At 40.4% G+C, this 19,843-nt stretch overlaps 2 protein-coding genes across 6 annotated transcripts in view; one reads left to right on the forward strand and one right to left on the reverse strand.

The window, feature by feature from the left end:
* Nucleotides 1-7,647, forward strand: part of BORA (BORA aurora kinase A activator) — a 34,470-nt gene extending 26,823 nt beyond the window's left edge. For all 3 annotated transcript variants that reach the window (XM_069970608.1, XM_069970607.1, XM_069970609.1), the window contains exons 11-13: nucleotides 3,010-3,141; nucleotides 6,668-6,827; nucleotides 7,326-7,647. In XM_069970608.1, coding sequence (XP_069826709.1) covers nucleotides 3,010-3,141; nucleotides 6,668-6,827; nucleotides 7,326-7,381 — 348 coding nt within the window. In that variant the 3' untranslated portion in view covers nucleotides 7,382-7,647. The remainder of the gene's footprint in view (nucleotides 1-3,009; nucleotides 3,142-6,667; nucleotides 6,828-7,325) is intronic.
* Nucleotides 7,648-14,647: 7,000 nt separating this feature from the next.
* Nucleotides 14,648-19,843, reverse strand: part of DIS3 (DIS3 homolog, exosome endoribonuclease and 3'-5' exoribonuclease) — a 41,745-nt gene continuing 36,549 nt past the window's right edge. For all 3 annotated transcript variants that reach the window (XM_069972319.1, XM_069972320.1, XM_069972321.1), the window contains exons 18-22: nucleotides 19,081-19,295; nucleotides 17,596-17,764; nucleotides 16,706-16,864; nucleotides 16,492-16,614; nucleotides 14,648-15,019 (exon numbers count right to left, since the gene is read on the reverse strand). In XM_069972319.1, coding sequence (XP_069828420.1) covers nucleotides 14,942-15,019; nucleotides 16,492-16,614; nucleotides 16,706-16,864; nucleotides 17,596-17,764; nucleotides 19,081-19,295 — 744 coding nt within the window. In that variant the 3' untranslated portion in view covers nucleotides 14,648-14,941. The remainder of the gene's footprint in view (nucleotides 15,020-16,491; nucleotides 16,615-16,705; nucleotides 16,865-17,595; nucleotides 17,765-19,080; nucleotides 19,296-19,843) is intronic.

Below are 19,843 nucleotides of genomic sequence, written 5' to 3' on the forward strand. Positions count from 1 at the left end.
CGATAACATACTCTACACCAGGGTTGTGGAGTTGGAGCTAGTCTAACTTGGATTTGGAACAAATGTACCGAATCCAACTCCAACTTTAAAAATAATCATTTATAATTGAATTTTATTAAATGTAGGTAGAAAAGTTCAGCTCATCATACCTACATAGATTCACCCTCCCGGTGTCCAGCAGTAGAAGAGGAGCCAGCAGTCTCAGGATAAAATCCAAATTCTTTTACTTTATCAGAGCTTTACATGCAATACAGACTCGACAAGGTGGACTGACACGTTTCAATCACCATAGTCTGAATAAGATCACGTGGCGATTGAAACACGTCAGTCCACCTTGTCGAGTCTGTATTAAAAGTGAAGCTCTGATAAAGTAAAAGAATTTGGATTTTCTCCCAAGACTGCTGGCTCCTCTTCTAAATTTTATTAATGTTTCAATGTTCCTAATCAATATATTTTATGTTCTATTAATCTAAGGATTTCTAAAAATTAAAAAAAACACTCTCCTGTACATTTAGTTCGAAAGGGTGAAGCATTTCCTCCATATATCAGTAATAAAGCACTGGCCCTATTAGGTATGGGTGGTCACTATTTGGCAGATTTGTTTCTGAGCTGGAAGAGTCCATTGTGAGGGGGGAGCCAGTGCTGTTGCTGGATGATTGTTTATGAACAACAGTGTAATCTGAAGATATCCTGTGTAATATATAGAAGAAGAAGCCATAAGTAGTTGTAACCTCTGTCCTCAATGTGGTGTGTTTTCTCCGGGACAAGATTGTGTTTTTCTTTAGTGTGTGTGTGTGTGTGTGCGCGTACGCGCTATGGCTGCAGCAGGCTGCATGTGTGTTTGAGAGAGACAGAAAATAAGGGGGTATTCTGTGCAATAGGGAAAAATCCAGGGGGATAGGGGGTGGTGGGATCATAAGAAAGAGGTCCTATTTACCTGTCCCCATGCCCCCACAGTGCAGCGTAACTGCTCACTGAGGCGGGACACAGCTGTGGTCACTGACTGGCTGAGCGGGTAGTTTCTGTTGGGCCGCAATTATTCAGAGCTGATAAATCTTGGCTGATGTCTAACCTCTATATCATTTGTATCTGGCATTGTTAGCAGTGTATCTTTGTGTATGGTGATCACTTAGAAGCTTAGAAGATTGACAGCAGAATAGACCACCTGCTCCATCTAGTCTAGTTTTGAGTTCAGGACATGGAGGCTGGAGACTGGCTGCACACACACAGGAGAATCTGCTTTATATCTTTGCCTTATTCCCCCAGGACATTAGAAAGAAGCTGCTGAGCCAGATCTACTTTACACCAGTGTGATAATAGCTCCCCTGGTGTCTGACTGCCCATTTATGAAGGAGTGGGGACTGATAAAAGTATGGACCCCACAGCCCTGCTGTACATAGGGAAACTAGCATTTATGTAAACATATAATTTGGTGCCAGAACATAATGTAAACACTCACTTAATATAAATTGGTTATAAATTAACCGGTTAATCTCCAATAAGCCTCTCTGTGACCAATTTAGTCCAATCGCACCTTACACTGGTCCCTGTCCTATTTGGTGCCTGGGTTGGTAAGTTGATTTCTGGTGGTGCAGCCGATTGTATATAATGATGCATTGTGTGCACAATATCATGTATAGAACAAGGATTGTATGTGTGATGTGATTTTGTTTCTTGGTAAAAGATGTATAAAATGAATAATCTGCATAATGTTGGTCTGTTTCTATGTCTCCTCCGTGTGTAGTAAATCACTACTAATAACATTGCGGAAGATTCTGTAATGTTCTGTGCGGGCTATGATCAGTATTGTATACATCTGGTCTAATATGAAACACTTTCTTTAGGAAAGCAACTCCTTAATGCAACTTTATACCTGAGTTGTATATAGATCTGTAATAGACAGATGGAAGTTGTACAGGAAGAAGGCAGGGAGGTGTAGTAGGGGCACTACATGGATTTGTAAATAATAAGCTACTTGGCCATACAGTAACAGGTCTGAGAGGTTACCTTAAGGCACTTTTACTCAAGGCACTTTTACTCAAAGCAATTATCAGCCATAATTGGCCGATTACCGAATGTTACGGCTGATAATCGTTTGGTGTAATAGGGCTTGTTGAGAGGTCGTGATCAGCTGACATGCACAATGTTGGCTGACCATGATCTTTCAGCTTGCTGAGGGAAAATGATCAGCACAGTGACTGCCTGCTGCGTACCTCTGTGTAACAGGAGCAGTGGCAGCAGACTGCCGCTATCTCCTATGGGCCTCCCTTCCCCCCCCTCCACCCCCACCTTGGAAGTGTGGTGCATTATACTCACCACATTCGTGTCAACCCCCGGCTGCCATCTTGTGACAATGACTACATCTTCGGGAGGCCAGCCGACCGCTCCAACCGTCCCTCATGCCGGCCCCCCTCTGCCGCGCCATCAGCTGCTTAGCCGCGATTGGCTGAGCATAACTGTGCTCAGCCAATCGCGCCTGAGCAGCTGATGACGCCGCAGAGGGGGGGCAGCTGGAGCGGTTCGGCCGGCCTTCCGAAGATGTCGTCATTGTCACACAAATGCGGTAAGTATAATGCACCACACTTCCGGGTGGGGGGAACACTGGGAAGGGGGCCATTCACATGCATAACACACATTACAAAATTGTATAACTTTGTAATGTGTGTTATTTTGTTAATAAATATTTAGCGCCACACTACCCCTTTAAACTGGCAGTCCCCTGCCCAACGGCCGGGGCTTAGAATGTCTCTGCATTAGCCTGACACAACCTCTGTCCCTCCTCCCCGTCCTCCTCATCATTAGGAATGCTCCGGGCAGATGAGATGAGAATATTGTGATGTTCAAATGGAGACATTAGCATAACTTACAAACTCTGATGCAGTTATTAGTCTGTTTCTAGCCCTTTTATCCTAGATGTTACTGGTTTATGACTACTTTGAACATGTTGGTATCTACCTATACTATGCACACTTTTATTTCCTTCATTTTTCTGTGTTTATTCCTGTAAAGGTGGACAGTGGATACACAACCCAAACGTGTGGCTCTAGTTTGATGGATGGAGTTGGCACTGATGGAGTTTACAAAGAAAATGATACACAGGTTTATGAAAATCAGAATGGATCTCAACATATAAAAACAAAGGTATGTGTGTTGGGAATATTGACCCATGTGGCGGCGCACACCACTCTTCAGCCTTCTGCAAAATCAGACTCATTTGCTACATTATAGTCCGTGGAGTGAATGAGTCCAGCCTCGCAGCCGGCTGGAGAGTGAAACACAGCATGGTTCATGCATTTAGAAGAGTGAGTCTGAACTGAGACATGGTTTAATCTAAATCTTTGACATGTCTGGATGACCCAAAAGTGGGTGTGGGGCAGTGATTACCTTTTTTTGGCTTGCACTTCACCCATCTTCTGTGGGTGTTTTTTTTTTTTTTTTTAAACAATATTTTATTAGTGGCTTATGTAATATTTGAACATACATATTGAAAATTCATTACATATTCAAAAAGAAAGTCGCTCACAGGCAACAAAGGATTGTATGTTTACAATATCATACAGATACAATGAGCCTTTGTAATAACCTTAAAAGATATATTATCATATACAATACAACATAGTCTTACCAAAAACATAAGTAGAAAAACAGTAATTTATAATATCACCTTAAAACATGGTATAGATGTCAGATATTCAAATATGCAACCAATAGAATGGAGATAATTGTCTTTAACAGAGAAAGGGAAAAGCTTAAGATATTTGGAGTGCTCCCAGAGTTCCCTTTTGGGCGGCCATGCAATACCAATCAGTGTCCTTAAATTGATTAATGACAGAGTCTCTCTCTTCTATAGTAAAATCATGAATTAGAAATTGTGTCCATTTGGACATAAATGTTTTTGTTGATTTTTCTTTGGTGCGCAACCTGTGGGTGTTTTAACCCCTTCCCGCTCCATCACATAGTGGTACGTGCTGGGGGTTCAGACAGAGGTCGGGTTGTGACCCTTCTGAACCGCTTGGCTCCCCGCTGCTATCGGCAGCCAGGGATCGCAGCTATTAGCCGGCGTAGCTGAACACCGCAGCTGGCGAATCAACCATTTAAATGCAGTGGTCAAAACTGACAGTGGCATTTAAATGTCTATAGAAAAGCCTTCCCTGGTGTCTAGTGGTTGGATCACAGAGTGGCGATTCCTGCTTTTGCGGAGGCCGGGCCTCAGTGCCACAATGACGCTGATCCTAGCTCAGCGCTAAATTACTGTGGGATCCAGCAGCCCGTAGCAATAGAGCACTGATCCCATAGGTCAATGCAGTACATATATATTGCATTGACCTCTGAGAAGTCAGTGTAGTTAGCATAAAAGTTTTATAAATAAAAAAATTCATTAATAAAAAAAATCCCATCTCATGATGAAAGTTTAAATCACCCCTTTTTCCCATTTTATAATTAATAAATTCAAAATAAACTTATTTGCTATTGCAGCATGCGAAATCATCTGAACTACTAAATTACTGCATTCCTGATCACGCACAGTCAACAGTGTAAGCGTTAAAACTCGCCAAAGGGCAAAATTGTAAATTTGTGGTCACTTCACATCTAGAAAAATTTTAATAAAAATTCATCAAAAGTTTCCACTCACAAGCAAGCTACTGATAGAAAGTAAAGATTGTGGAACAAAAAATCACACAGCCCCATAGACCAAAAAACAAATTGGACCAATTTTAAAAACATTTTTTTTTTTTTTTTTTTTTTTAAAGGTTTTAATTTTATAAAGTAAAAAAAAAAAAAAAAGTTATATTAGTTGCCAATCGTAATTGTACTGATTTGAGGAACATGGGTAACATGTCAGTTTTACTTTAGGGTGAATGGCGTAAACACAACCACCACTACCCAAAATGAAAACAAATAGCTTTCTGTTTTTTTTTTCTTAATTTCACCGCTTCAACCAGGGAGAAGAAAAAAACAAAAGTTGACCTTGAAGTGGGTTAGATATTAGATGGGTCCTACATGCCCAGTTTTGTAGGCTTTGTATTAGCCTAAGAGAGGCCAGTGTCGGTGTAGGACCATCTCTCTGAGGTAACCTTAACATGGTCTTAGCATTTGCGGGTTTCTGGATGACTGATCAAAAGTTTTGATAAGTGATAGTGCCGCTTTAAGGGTGCGTTCACACCTACAGGATCTGCAGTAGATTTGATGCTGTGTTCAGTTATTTAAATGAAATCTGCTGCAGGAAATCAGCTGCAGATCCTGTAGGTGTGAACGCACCATAAAGAGGTATTAGCAGGTTCTGCCCACTGAACCTGCTGATATGCCCCAGAAGCGCTCTACCTTATACCTGCAGGGCTGTTAATCATTTGTCCCTTCTCCTTGGCATTCTGTAGTTTTTTTGCTAATTGCCCCTATACTAATCAGGGGCTTAGGAGCATTTGGGGCGTCGCCGACGGCCAAGAGCACCAGCTTGGCCCGCCCCCTCCTTTGCTGCTCACTATGCATATATGAATATGCATAGTGGGTGGCCAGAGATGCCCGCCCCCTCCTGTGCTGCTCATATGTGATGTAGATTGAGAGTGTGAGGCTCACCACCAGCTAAGTGGTGCTAACAATGCCTGTGATTAGCGAAGACTTCTCTGGGAAGTCACTTGTCAGGAGTGCTGCAGCCAGTAACTATCTGCATGTGCCCTGGGCACTGGGATGAGCTGCCAACTCTGCTGCTCCGGACTATGAATAGCACCAGGCATCCTGTCGCCGTTCTAATTTACTCTCATGTGTCTGCTTAGGGTTCACAGCATTATACACTGGTCCCAGCTCCTTCCCCCTCAGAGACTCTGTATTAGTGGATCAAGTTTGTTGATGCTGCAAAAGTGACTCCACTCACTATGAGTGGCACGGCACGGGAGGGGGCTACCATTAATGCTAATGCAACCCCTAACACACTTTCCAAACATAAATTGTCCGTCCCTGCCCGGTATACCCCAAAAACATACTTTGATCTATTCCCAGGCTGTATGATAATAGATGTATAGATGTCATTTGGTCCTTTTTGAGTACAGAAGGAAACCATTTTGCTTAATAAAACCTATTAAAATCACTTGTCCTATTCATACTTATTGATTCCTGAAAAGTGACATTAGTTGGGGCAAAGATCAGAAGCATTGTGAGAAAATATTACTTTACTGAAAGAGTAGTAGATGCTTGGAACAAACTTCCAGCAGATGTATTGGGTAAATCTTCAATAACAGAAGTAAAACATGCCTGGGATAAACATATATCTATCCTAAGATTATAAGAAGGGAAATACTTAAAGACTGGATGACTGGTGTCAAACTCAGGCCCTCCAGCTGTTACAAAACTACAGCTTTGGATGTCCAGGCATGATGGGAATTGTAGTTTTGCAACAGCTGGAGGTTCTGAGTTTGACACCCCTAGACTTGATGGACCCAGTGGTCTTTTTTTTTTTTTTTCTTTTTTTTCTATGACATTTAAATGACAGTTACTCTTTAAACAATTGTCATTTTTAAATTAGAAATTCCATTTCAGCTCCTGCTTGATACATTTATAGACACTGTATGCTACAAATTCCCTCTTCTTTAATGGCTGTTCTGATTCTTGAATTGTGTTCTGGTTTTTATAGTTACACGTATTGAACTTTTTTTTTTTCTTGCCCCCAATTAAGGACGCTTTGACACTGGATGTTAAAGGACATAGACTGTTAGAACTGGAGTCTCCAGAATATGAACGCCCTCTTCATAAGACACACAAAACGCATCCTGCACTTCACTCAGGGACCTGGAAACTCAGCAGTGATCGACTATATAACAGATTAAACAAGAATGGTATGTCTCCACTATCAGCCTGTGACATTGAGACTTGAGCTGGGTTCACACTGCGTTTTTGCAATCTGTTTGTTTTTTTCTAAAAATAAAAAATGATGCCTTTGAGTTCATCCGTCTTGATCCATCTTTCCATTGACTCTATTGTAAAATAATAAATCAAATGGATCAAAATGCATGTTTTTTTAGGATACATAAAAACATGGTCGGCAATGTTTTTGTGTACGCTAAAAAGGATGCCTTTTCATCAGGTTTTTTTGCAGAAAATGGATGAAAAATGGATTGCAAAAATGCAGTGTGAACCCAGCCTTAGGCAATCCGTCTCACTGTATCAGTTTTGGTGTACGTTACAAAATGTAAAAAAAAAAAAAAAAAAAAAAAAAATCCTTTTACATTATTTAAAGAAATAAAAAAAAAAGTCAATGGAAAACATGTGATGTGATGTGAACCTAGCCGTACAGAAGAAGCTGCCTACTCACCTAACTACTTTTTTCTTTCTAGTACGTCTCCAGAGTCCACAGCAGACCATGGACGGAAAGCCTGTGTCACGTTATTAGTAATACTTGTGGTAGAGACAAGGAAAATGGTTAATGTTCCTGGATTCTGTGAATATTCAGCCTCCAAATGTGAAGATGCTGTGTGTGACCGCTACCTTAAAGCCTTATTTATTAAAGCAACGCTCCTATTTTGTTTTTTCTGCATTGATAGCTTAAAGCTGGAGGATAATGAGGTTAAAGTTTTATTCCTGACACCCAGCTGCTATGTTTACAGTTCTATATTTTATTCTTGGTTCTATTGCTAGCATTTGCATTCCTTTTTTTTTTTTTTTTTTTTTTTTTTTTTTTTTTTTTTTTTAAATACCACTAGACACTACTTTATCCAGTGCTTCAAGACAGGAGGCAATAGATGGTCACAAATAGCTTTGTCTGCTTATTTCCCAATGATTGATGCGTGCCCGGCTGTGAACAATAGATGCCCATAATTATTTCATGTAGTTAGCTGTGCTGTTCATTAAAATGCATTAGAAGCATTCACAAGGGTAACACATACTGGTGTCATTGGATACTGAGATCTATTATTTTTTTTTTTTGCATATAAAATGAAGCACCTGTGCAATAGGTCTTATTAAAAAAATGTTTAGATTGTATGGCCCTTTGCTGTAATCTGCCTTTGGCCACACATCGCCTATTACATGGGGAGATATAATCTTTTTTTGTGGATAAAAATAACCTGTTCCGCTGATAAAGGATTTGCCCTTTTCTTGGCTGATCGCTAGCCCTATTCCACAGGCCGTTATCTGCCTTTTGGGATAATAGTCTTGTGTAATAGGCCCATTATAAGACCTTCTGGAAACTTGCCTTATTTTTCATTTTAAAGTTTTCAGGATATAAAAATGGTTGTGCATGTGTACATAGCCTCTAGTGCACAAAGAATCATTTTTCAAGGTGACTTTGGTTTTGTGCTGTATAGGTCATTGGTGGTTGTAACTTAAAGGTGTTTTCCAAAGTAATGGAAGGAGTCTAGCAACTCTGCAAAGTTCCAATCTGCACAAACACACCGCACACAGTCCACAAGATTAATCCAACACGTTTCAGACACACAGGTTCTTAGTCATGATCCCATGACTAAGGAAGTGCGTGTCTGAAACATGTTGGACTGTGGGGGGGTGTTCATGTTACTATAAAGATGTTTCTGATTGGAACTTCAAGTTGCTGGACAACTTCCATTCCTTCAGTTTCTGTCTGGGCTGCCTTGCCATGCAGTTGATCTGAGCACATCCAAGTCCTGAGTGAAGTGGTGAGCTGGGATGCTTTCTTTGTAAACTGGTTTTCCAGGTAAAACAAATTGATGGCCTATCCACAGGCTCAGATTACTGTGTAGTGGTCATGTGTAACAGCAGTGCAGCCCCCATTCATGTGAACTACAGCTGAGCTGCAATTACCAGGCTCTACCACTAAACAGTGAATAACCCCATCCATGGTATTGTGGGTGCTAAAGAGCTGGCTGACTGGATGCTGATACCCAGCCATCTGTGGTAGGCATTCAGTCTGGTTTACTTGGAAAACCCCTTTAATGTAAGAAAATATGAATCGCTGAATCCAAATCTCAAGCAGCACTGGCTGATATCTTGTCAAGTCATTTAGCTTCTAACCAGTGCCAGCCATATAGAATGTGACTTGAAGCTGTCAGATATATTTAAAGTATGTTGTATAAAAGCTGCATCCTATATCATGTAGGTGCCAGTATAGAGTATCATCTGTTCTTATTGTACTGTGACTCAGAAGGTTGTACACTGTTTCACTTTCATGTACTCATGGCTCTCTATATATTCTAGCCTGTTTCAGTAGCAGACAAGCACAAGTTGCCTATGTAGGTCCTTCACATTACAGAATACATTGGACCTTGTGTGTTAACTGTACTTGGCAAAGCTGCTGTGGAATAATGTAAGCTCTGATGGGTTGTCACAAGGTCTTTGTTTTTAACAGTTTTTAAGCTTTAGGCCCATTGATCCATAAAATAATAGCTAAAGACCCCTTTAAGTATTACAAGCATGTACAGTTTTTCGCATGGAGCCAGTTATAATTTGGAGGAGTTCACAGATCCCCTTTTTACTGGGCACCTAGGGATCCAGTATTTATTTTACCCTGTCTCTGCATAGTAAAATGTGCAATATGTCTATAACCTAAACAGGACCCATTTCTTGAACATAAACTTTTATGTTTTTTTTTTTAAAGAATAATGTTTGGCTTTTGTGTTTACAAGCAAGTTGCTGAAAATGATCTTGGTTCAGCTAAGACTAATAAATATACTTGAAAGAAATATACATGATGTCATACTGCCAAATGCTGCGGAACTGATCATGAACTGTAATACAATTAAAGGGGTTTTCTGGGTCTTGGAAGAATGGAGCAGGGGATTTAACTGTAGAAACTAAAATTCTACATCTTTCTCTGACCACCCTTTAGTGTATTGTTCTTCGTTAGGTCCCTGTGACAACATAGTTTAATGGCTTTGAGCTGGTCAAATCCATCAGAAAATGTTGGTGGGACCAGCCAACCTTCTAATGTACATGACCCTTCCTCTGCCCAACATCGGGCATCAAGGAACAGAAGGATTATATTTATATAGTGATCTGTCATAGCACCAGACCTTAGGATAATAGGAAACAAATGAGACTAAATAATATTTTTCCCATTAAATAATTTCCCCCTAGTCTTTCCAAGTCCCAGAAAACTCCATTACAACTTCCATATTATACCAAAACCACTGTACAGTTTTATAAGATGGAGTCTATCTTGCTGCTCACTTCAGTGTATATATTGTTTAGGCATAATTGTAAACCATGTCAGATTATTGATAATAAATGTTATTTTTACCTTGAGTTGCTATTTGTTTTTATTCCTGATTAACTCAATGGTTATCTGCCTGTTTAATGGTGTGTTTACACAAAGAGATTTATCTGACAGATTTTTAAAGCCAGGAATGGATTTGAAAGGAGGAAAAATCTCAAAATCTCAGTCTTTATCACCTGTTCCCTGTTTAGTCTGTTCCTGGCTTTGGCTTAAAAAACTGTCAGATAAATCTCTGTGCAAATGCACCATTACAAGCGCATATTACAAACACATGTTACCTTCAGCCTGACAGTGGGTCTGATGATCCAAACTGCGCTTCATGTCATCGGACCTGCAAAATGTACAGACTTAATGCACCTTTTGAAACTGGCCTATTAGCTGATATTTGAAACTACAGTGATACCTCCGTTCTCGAACATATTCCTACTGTGAATCCATGCCCAGCTGCTGCTGGATCCATGCACCCACCCTCCACCCTAGCAATCGGGAACTATTTTGCATCACTTACTGTAAAGGAGTGGGGTTCCCATCATAATGATGGGAATCCCCACTCTAAATGGGTTTGGGGAATGCCTGCTTAGAGCTGGGATTCCCATCATTATGGCGGAAGAAGCAAGAGCAGGCAGCTGGCACCCTTACATCGGCCGCTGGCGCCACCTCTGCCGACTCCCCAAGCTGTGAGGATCACCCCCATCGGCCTGCCCCATCACCTGACACCCCTTTCCAGGCTTCTGATCTGGTGTAAAATTCAAACCGGCCAGTCATAATGAGGGGAATCCCAGCTTCTTTACAGGGTGTTTCCTGCAGCAGCTGTGGGGATTCCTGCTCCTGTAACCTTGGTGTTCCTGAACACCTCAATAACTGCCAGCAGAACTATTATCTTCCCTGATTTTGTTCAGATACCAGACAAGGTTGGAGTGCAAAGTAAAACTTCAGGGGTAAATTTTGTTCAAATACCAAATGGTTTGAGAACCGAGGTATTGCTGTAATTTTGTTTAGTATTTTTACTAAAAACAGAAGTCAAACACATGCAAACCTGTTTTTTTTTTTTTTATAAAAATGACTGAAATTACTTTCAAAGTACTCAATGTAATAGCTAAACAAAGGCCTCTGTTAGGGAAACAGTTTCATCCCTGCTGTATAATGATGAGGGGCAACAACAACCCAGAAATGTCAGTTTACAGATTGAAAACCAGATCGCTGATCTCAGGGAGACCAGCCAAACTATAACACTGCCGGCTGCTAGTGAAATCCTAGGTGCATTGCCCCCTGGGAAACATGCAAAACAAGAGCCCGTGGGACCTCACTGACTAGTCTCAAAACAGGACTAGCCAGATAAAGGACCCAGCCGAGGGGTGGCTTCTGCAAGGACCATATTAAGTGGCCCTATAAGTCAGTGTAATGACAAAGGGAAAAACCAAGGCCAGGCATCTATCCACATACAGCTGTTTTGGGGTGTTGCCCCTCATCAGTGTGGAGCAGGATTCTGGCTAGGTGGGAGCAATGCCTAGTTTACAGATGGCTAACTTGCTTTTAGGGGAAATTCTAAATGTATTAAAGGGGTACTTTAGAGAGTAACACTATTCCATTTTATACATTTTTATTTTTTATACATTTCTTTAATTATTACATTGTAATAACTTCATAAAAGTGTGTAAATATATTTTTTAAAATTATTATTTATATGCCACTTTATGTTGCATGGAAGTAGTAAGGGATGCGGTTTGCTTTGGGAACTGCAGGGGTTTCTAAGCTCTGGTCTCTGCTTCCCCATTGATCCAGTACTGCACACACAGTGCAATTGATTCAGAGCATGCCCTCACCACCGTACATTATATATTCTATATACAATACATGGAAAGAAGCTGGCTGTTGCTGTGTGAGTGGCAGCCTTTAGAATCAACTAAAAATCAGACTTCCTGTTTTTGTCTGTGGTAAATAGGAGGCAGCTGGAAAGTGAACTATACAGCATTAAGGCCTTATTACACAAACGACTATCGTCTGTATTTGGCCATTTATTGGCCACTACCGCTTATAATCGCTTTGTGTAAGGGTCTATTTACACAAAGATTATCTACCAAAGATTTGAAGCCAGAGCTCAAATCCATTCCTGGCTTTGGCTTCAAATCTTTGGCAGATTCTGTGTAATGGACTTTTATAAAAAAAAAAAAAAAAAAAAAAAAAAAAAAGCAATGACATGCACAATGTCGGGTGATCAGTGTCGCTCAACATGTTGAAAGACAAATGACTGATTCCAACGATCTGCAGATGCTCCCTGCAATAGGAGCAGTGGCAGCAGACTTCTGCAATCTCCTATGGCCTCCCTGGACAATCTAAAGATCATCTGGGGAGCCCCCATCCCGAAGCTCCCCCTGACGCAACACTTGTCTCCCCCAACCCCCCGCACTTACCTGCTCACTGTCGGTGCATGTAATAGCTCCAGCAGCAAGCAGGGAACAAAAAGCGGCACTCGCTAACTGATTGCCCTGTGTAATGTGACACTGGTAGCTAGGGGGAAAAAAAAAATAGATGTTTATGTGTCTGGTTTTACATACTTGCAAATGGAACCAGACAGGGATGTCTGCTGCCTCACTTTTTATCGTGGCACTGGTCAAGCTTACATAATGTATAAAAATATTAGGGGAAGTTTATCAAAGTGTGTAAAATATACACAGGTGTAAATTGCCCACAGCAACCAACCACAGCTCAGCTTTCAGTTCTGGTAAAATGAAAGCTGAGCTGTGGTTGGTTGTGAGCAGTTTACACCCTTTAATAAAAGGTTCGTGAGATGGTATTGTTCTCCCCAAAGACTTCTATATTAGTAATGGTGGCGATTTTAGGACAATCTCAAAAATCAAACACCTAAATTCATGGTGCTGGACCTGGAAGTATCTGCTTCCACCAGGCCAATTTTACAGTTTTTATATCCTTTTGTATGGTCTCATAATACTGTTCTGCATATACCTATTCATCTATTTGCTGACCCCAATGCCATTCATTGTGTTAATTTTACATGTCTTAAAACCGTAAGAGATGACCCAGCACCTCTTTCTAGAGATGAGCACAACTCGGCTGGTGGCTGAAGAAGTTGGATGCAAGAAGTCCTTTAATTTTTCAAATAAAGATGTCAGGAAATGTGTTTTGCAGTGATACTGTTTCTCAGATAAGACCTAGCTTCATTTTGCAGACTTTTTGGAGCAGGCTTGAAGTAAGCCTTTCTCCAAAAATAAGCCCTAGCTGACCAGATCCCTGACACTGGGTGGCTTTGCCCCACCTGCTTAACACAAGTTGAAAAAGTGGCAAGATGATGCAGGGATGTATATTATAGGAGCCTAAAAACAATGTAGGGGCATAAACTGTATTTGTCCTAAAACAAGCTCTAGCCCCTTTTTAATGGAAAAAGTGTTATTTTTTTAGACATACAATGGGGGAGATTTATCAAACTGGTGTAAAGTAGAATTGTCTTAGTTGCCCCTAGAAACCAATCAGATTCCACTTTTAATTCCCTTACAGATTCTTTGGAAAATGAAAGGTGGAATCTGATTGGTTGCTAGGGGAAACTAAGACAATTCTGCTTTACACCAGTTTGATAAATCTTGCCCCATGTGTTACATGTTGACATATTGGAAACAATGACACAGGAAACCTTTCATGGTTCTATAGCCCACTCTATATACTGGCCCCAGAACCCAATAGAGGAGAACAGCATTTTGACTCTTCTATACTGTCTGTGATGCCACAAACACTGAGAAAACAACTCACCTTAGCTCATATTTGGCATACCCTCCCAGACTAGCTGGGTTGTTATCCTGAATTAAGAGAAGTCTCTGGGCAATTAGGGTCTGGGAGACACTGGTATCTAATCCCTAAAGACTGCATAAAACACAGCAGCACCAAACACACATTAACCTCTTCTTACCCTGATCATCCCATAACTGTATCTAGTGGTCACCCTGGTTCTCCTTTGCTGTACTCATCAGCAATAGTCATCCCAGGTGCTGTACTAGTCTCTTTTATCCCCCATTTCTGTACCTGATATTCATTCAGTGTACCAAATATCTCCTGGTAGTGTACCTGATTGCCGTCGCTGTTAGAGAATGTGATCACCACTCCTATTCATAATTTGCTGCTAAACTTCTAAGCCCTATAGCTGGCATGTTAAACTCGGGGCTGCAGTGCCATTGTTTTTGGCCCACAGAGGTAATAAATTGATTTCCTAGAGCTGGCCCACCTATAGGACGGCACAGCAAATTATAATATAGGCAGTCCAGACAACTGTCTGGACTGCCTATACTATAATCTTCTGCAGGACACTGCCGACACAGAGAGGAATGTGCTGACCAAAATTTGCTACTAACATGAACTACATTGTCATGTGAAAACAATCTTCAGGAGGAAAATTCAGGAAGTTACTCTACAATTCATATTCTTAAGTTGTTAGAAATAAACGTACTCAAAGGAAGAGGTGGAAATGTGTTTTATAAAATGACTCTACAGAAGTTGCATTTAGAATATTATTGTCTGAAAAATAGAAAATTCACATTAAGGGTGCATTCACACATACAGGATCCGCAGCAGATTTGATGGTGTGTTCAGTTATTCAGATGAAATATGCTGCGGATCCGGTACGTGTGAACGTACCCTAAACTGTTAAATTCCATAGAACTGTTCACTTGCAGATAGAGACTTGCTTAAAAAAAACAAGAATAAAATGACTTAAAATGTCCTTGTATAAAATACTGTGCTTCCTCTCCTAAAGTACATCTATTTTCCGAGCTTGCTCTTCTTGGATACTGGTTCACCATTCCTTTGGTCATTCTCAGTTGAGGCAACGCCTGGAATCTAGAAAATGATCAGAAAGATTTCAGTGCCTGTACTGTTGAATGTGTGATGTACAATGTAAGGTTGGGTATACACACAGTATATTTCAGTCAGTATTGTGGTCCTCATATTGCAACCAAAACCAGGAGTGGATTAAAAACACAGAAAGGATCTGTTCACACAATGGTAAAATTGAGTGGATGGCCATCATTTAATGGCAAATATTTGCTGTTATTTTAAAACAACGGCTGTTATATTGAAATAATGGCAGTTATTTACTGTTATATGGCGGCCATCCACTCAATTTCACCATTGTATGAACAGATCCTTTCTGTGTTTTCAATCCACTCCTGGTTTTGGTTGCAATATGAGGACCACAATACTGACTGAAATATGCTGTGTGTGAACTCAGTAAAACAGTAAACTTGGATAATATAAAAATGTAAAACTTCAGCCACCTTCACATTAACTTATTGAATTTTATCTAATTGGAAACATGAAAAATTAACTCAAGTTTAATCCCACATGAATTAATGGGCCAAAAGCATGTTTATTTATGTCCTGGGTTTCGGTGGCACTTCACACTTCTAGTCACAATGACATCTGTATGATCAAAGGATCATAATAAGTATTGTATTCACAAATTGGCCAGGGGTTTCCTGCTGAGGGAGTGTGGACATGTCACCCACCAAATTTACTGCGATTTATGCTTGAATGCAGGCGTACATTTGTAGTGGAAATCTACTGACACACACTCAAGACACAGACACGCAGCAATTATTGCTCAGTCTTCTCGCTCTTTTGGGCTGCTCTCCACACTGTAAGGCTGCATTCACACGTCCCGTACAGAACATGGATGCGAACTGCGTGTAACGGAGTACTCTCCCACCCCGGGCAGCATCTGTGATAAGATGCTGGGAGTGGAGAAACTGTATGAATATGTGCCGCATAGTAATGAAGCAGCCACGTGGCACATATATTTATACATTTCCCCTGCTCCCAGCATCTTATCACAGATGCTGCCCGGGGTAGGGGGGTATTCTGTTACATGCATTCCACATTTGTGTTCCGTGTTAATTGCAGCCTAAGGTTGAGGACCTTCGGGTCATGTGATCAGGCCCTTTATCCCCTTTTCTCTCTCTGTGCAAGTCCTGCTTCATCTCCTGTATCTTCTGATGCTCAGCCCACTCACCCTGCACTACAGTGAGTGGGCTGAACATTAGAACACTGGGCCCCCCTCCCTCTCTGGGCTCCTAGAGGCACTGTAAGCCCCAGCACTTGCCAGGGTAAGTCCTGTGCTGACGCCAGCCCTGGTTGAGAGTGCACTGGTGGGGATTTACTTCATTACTCCCACGTGTAAAATCTAGGTTGTGTCCTCATGGCACACTACACTGAACAGATATTAATAAAACCACCCCAAAAAAATAATGAAATTCCTAAATACATTCTATTTGACACTTAACCTTATTAGTAATAAATCTTTTAGTACTAACCTTCGGCTCTACTAGATCCATGCAGATTTTCTGGTGCTGAATGTTTGATGCATCCAGACTAATTCTAACTTTTACTTTGTCAAACATGTAGAAAGTTGTATTTTCCACAGTTAGTGAAGGAATCTGAAATAAAAGACAACAGAATACTCTATAAATACTAAATATTCAATAAAATACAAACACCTTTTATACAACAACTTTCTCATTGTCTCACCTCATCATTAAAAATCAGATGACATTTTGCTTTGTTTCTTCCCTCAAAAAACACTGTGCCTTCTAAACCAAACTTTGGGATCAGAACGACGATTGCATTTTTCCTAACAAATAAGATGTATCCATCTTCATTCACAATTCCTTTTGTTTTAAAGAACAGCTGTCAAAGACATAATGCAAGTGTTAGGTTAAGCATGGCCTTGTTGATTTTGGTTATATCATAGGTATACATCGAGGGGTAGTTAAGCAAAAAAAAAAAAAAAAATTATTTCAAATCAATTGGTGCCAGAGCTTTGTAATTTACTTCTATTAAAATTTCTCAAGTCCTTTAGTACTTTTCAGCTGCTGTATGTCCTGCAGGAAGTGGTGTATTCTGTACAATCTGGAGAGCAGGAGAGGTTTTTTTATGGGAATTTTTCTATGGGAATTACAAAAATTGTTGGCACCAGTTGATTTGAAAAAACAAACAAACAAACAAAAAAAAACACATATTGGCCCAGATTTATCGAGGGGTGTAAAATTTGGACTGGTGCAAACTGCCCACAGCAACCAATTACAGCTCAGCTTTCATTTTACCAGAGCTGAAAGCTAAACTGTGATTGGTTGCTTTGGGCAGTTTGCACCAGTCTAAACTCTACATCCTTTGACAAACCACCCCCTTTGGGTATAGGTTAGCCAATACATAAAACCCAAGTGTGTGCCAAAAGTGCGGCATACACTGGGTGCATGAGAGCCTGAGTACTCCCAATGTTTTTTTACCATGTTGCATTTATACAAGATATGTACAGAGTCTTATAGATATGTCTATCTATCTGCAATCTATACAATGTCTCAGACTAACCAGCTCATCCACAATGATAATAAGGTCGACTCATGCAAATAAATACAAACCTGAGTGTGAAAGGCAACAGACGCCCTTTGTGAATACTGCGCCATTTTATGCCTGTAGTTGATATTTTTGCAGATTTCTGCTTGTTTATGTTTATTTAGAAGATCTGGATAAGTGGAGTCCGCACCCACCGCTACAGCAAGAAGCCGGTGGACTATGACATCAGCATACCTAGGAAGAAGGTTTGGGACAAAAAAAAAAACACTTAGTTCTCAAAAACAAGTATTTGTCCCCAAGAATTACATATAAGTTACAGAACAGGGAACTATACCCCAGAACCATGTGCCTAAGTCAGCAATATAATGGGCAAATTTTACATTTAAAAAGGTCTTAAAATTGAAAGTTTCTAATGAGAAGAACCACAACCTGATTTGGCATTAATATTTTTAATATACACACAATATACAGCATGTCACAATGAAAATACAATTCATTCTGGAGGAGTCACGTTATAGAGCAGATTGAGAGAGGGGGAGCTCTATATCGTGATGTCTGCAAAGCAAGAAATGGAAGGTGTAGACGGCAATAAGCGGCAATAGCTCCGGTGGGTGCACAGCCCTGTAAGAGTTACACTCAAACTCCTGCTGAATTCTAACAACGTAGCAATGAGGCGGCACTCCAGATATAGTGAATAAAGCAAGTGAATTTATTCACCCATTATGTGCAATACAATGTTTCAGTTTCTCAATTAAACCTTTTTCAAGCAACACAGGTTGTATTGCAGATAATGGGTGAATAAATTCACTTGCTTTATTCACTATATCTGGAGTGCCGTCTCATTGCTACGTTGTTTGAATTTGTGATGTCTGCAGATTGTACTGCATTTTCTATGCCACAAGTTCCCTCTAAAGGGGAACGTGTCCAGGTTTTACTCTAACGTGATAACAGGTTCCCTTGAAGGCATGTGGTAGATATACTGCAGGCTTTTCCATACTAACTTCATAAAGAAAGTCAAAATCTGCAACAAATATGCATGTGATCTCACCCTTCGATTAGGGATACACTGTAACGTTTTGTAGTGTTACAAAATTCATTTTAACCATCGAGCTAGAGCTTCTGCAAAAACAGCCAAAGCTGGAGAGTTTATGTAACTCCCCTTAACTTTAATGGGAGTTGTGCAAATAGTGAAGGAGTTATAAATGTCCAAAACATTCTTTTGTAACAGAGAATGGAAATTATAGAACCAGTGGATATTGGTATGATAAAACTATGAATCCGCTGTGTAAACGTACACCCATGTTCATTTTCACCAATAAAAGTTCTATGTACACTGTAATACTTTCCATCAGGTTTTGAACCTTTGCATTTTTGCAAACTGACCCATTAGTATAGATCAGGCTGTCCAGGCATGATGGGAATTGTAGTTTTGCAACAGGTGGAGAGCCGAAGGTTCCCCCTCCCTGGTATAAATTATTCCAGTTTGTGTCTATTTTACATTTGTTGACAGGTTCTATGCTCACATACAAGTTCCGACTATCATTACAAACCTTCTGATGGGTGAAGTGAAATGTGTGTAAATGGGAGACGCTAGACCATAGTGATGAAAGTCAGTGTCCATTCCAGAGCAGAAGTATACTGCCTGCATCATGCAGCGAGTTGCCAGGATTCTTAATAAGGTGTTCAAATAAGGAAACTCTAGACACTCTGCTTTGTCTAAAGAGTCTGCTAAAGCCTTGGCACAGTCTGTCTTAATCTCTAAATTCTAGAGGGAAAAGAAAAAAAAAGTCATTGAAAAGCTGTTATATAGCAGGTTATGTACTTAATAAGTTAGGTGATATATTGTAGACAACACTGAACAGTAGCTAAAAGAGAATTACATTAAAAAAAAAAAACACTAGAGTATAACTGGTCAAATGACATTTTAGAAAATAGTTTTATAGCCAATTCCTTTAAAGAGAAGCTCCATGGTATAAAAAGGTAAGCAGGCAAGGGGGTACGGCAAACTAACAAACAATGTTAATTCACCAATCCCTGTGCCTTTGTTGTGTCTCTGGCTGTCACTTTCAGCTGGAATCAGGGTATGTCATGTACCTGCCTTCTCCAGCTGCAATGTCAAGGTCTGGATGATGTTGCAGCTGGAAGACCTGCAGGTGCCCGGCAGCAGTCAACGGGACCCGGGAACGGTGCTATGGAGCACGCGGACGTGTTAATTATGTTCCTGCACTCCCCTGCCTTCCTGAATATTTTATTTAATTAAACTTCTCTTTAAAACTGATACTCCAGAGAAAAACAATTAAAAAATCTCAAGTC

This window comes from Dendropsophus ebraccatus, chromosome 5 (genome assembly GCF_027789765.1).
Source record: "Dendropsophus ebraccatus isolate aDenEbr1 chromosome 5, aDenEbr1.pat, whole genome shotgun sequence".
NCBI lineage: Eukaryota > Metazoa > Chordata > Amphibia > Anura > Hylidae > Dendropsophus > Dendropsophus ebraccatus.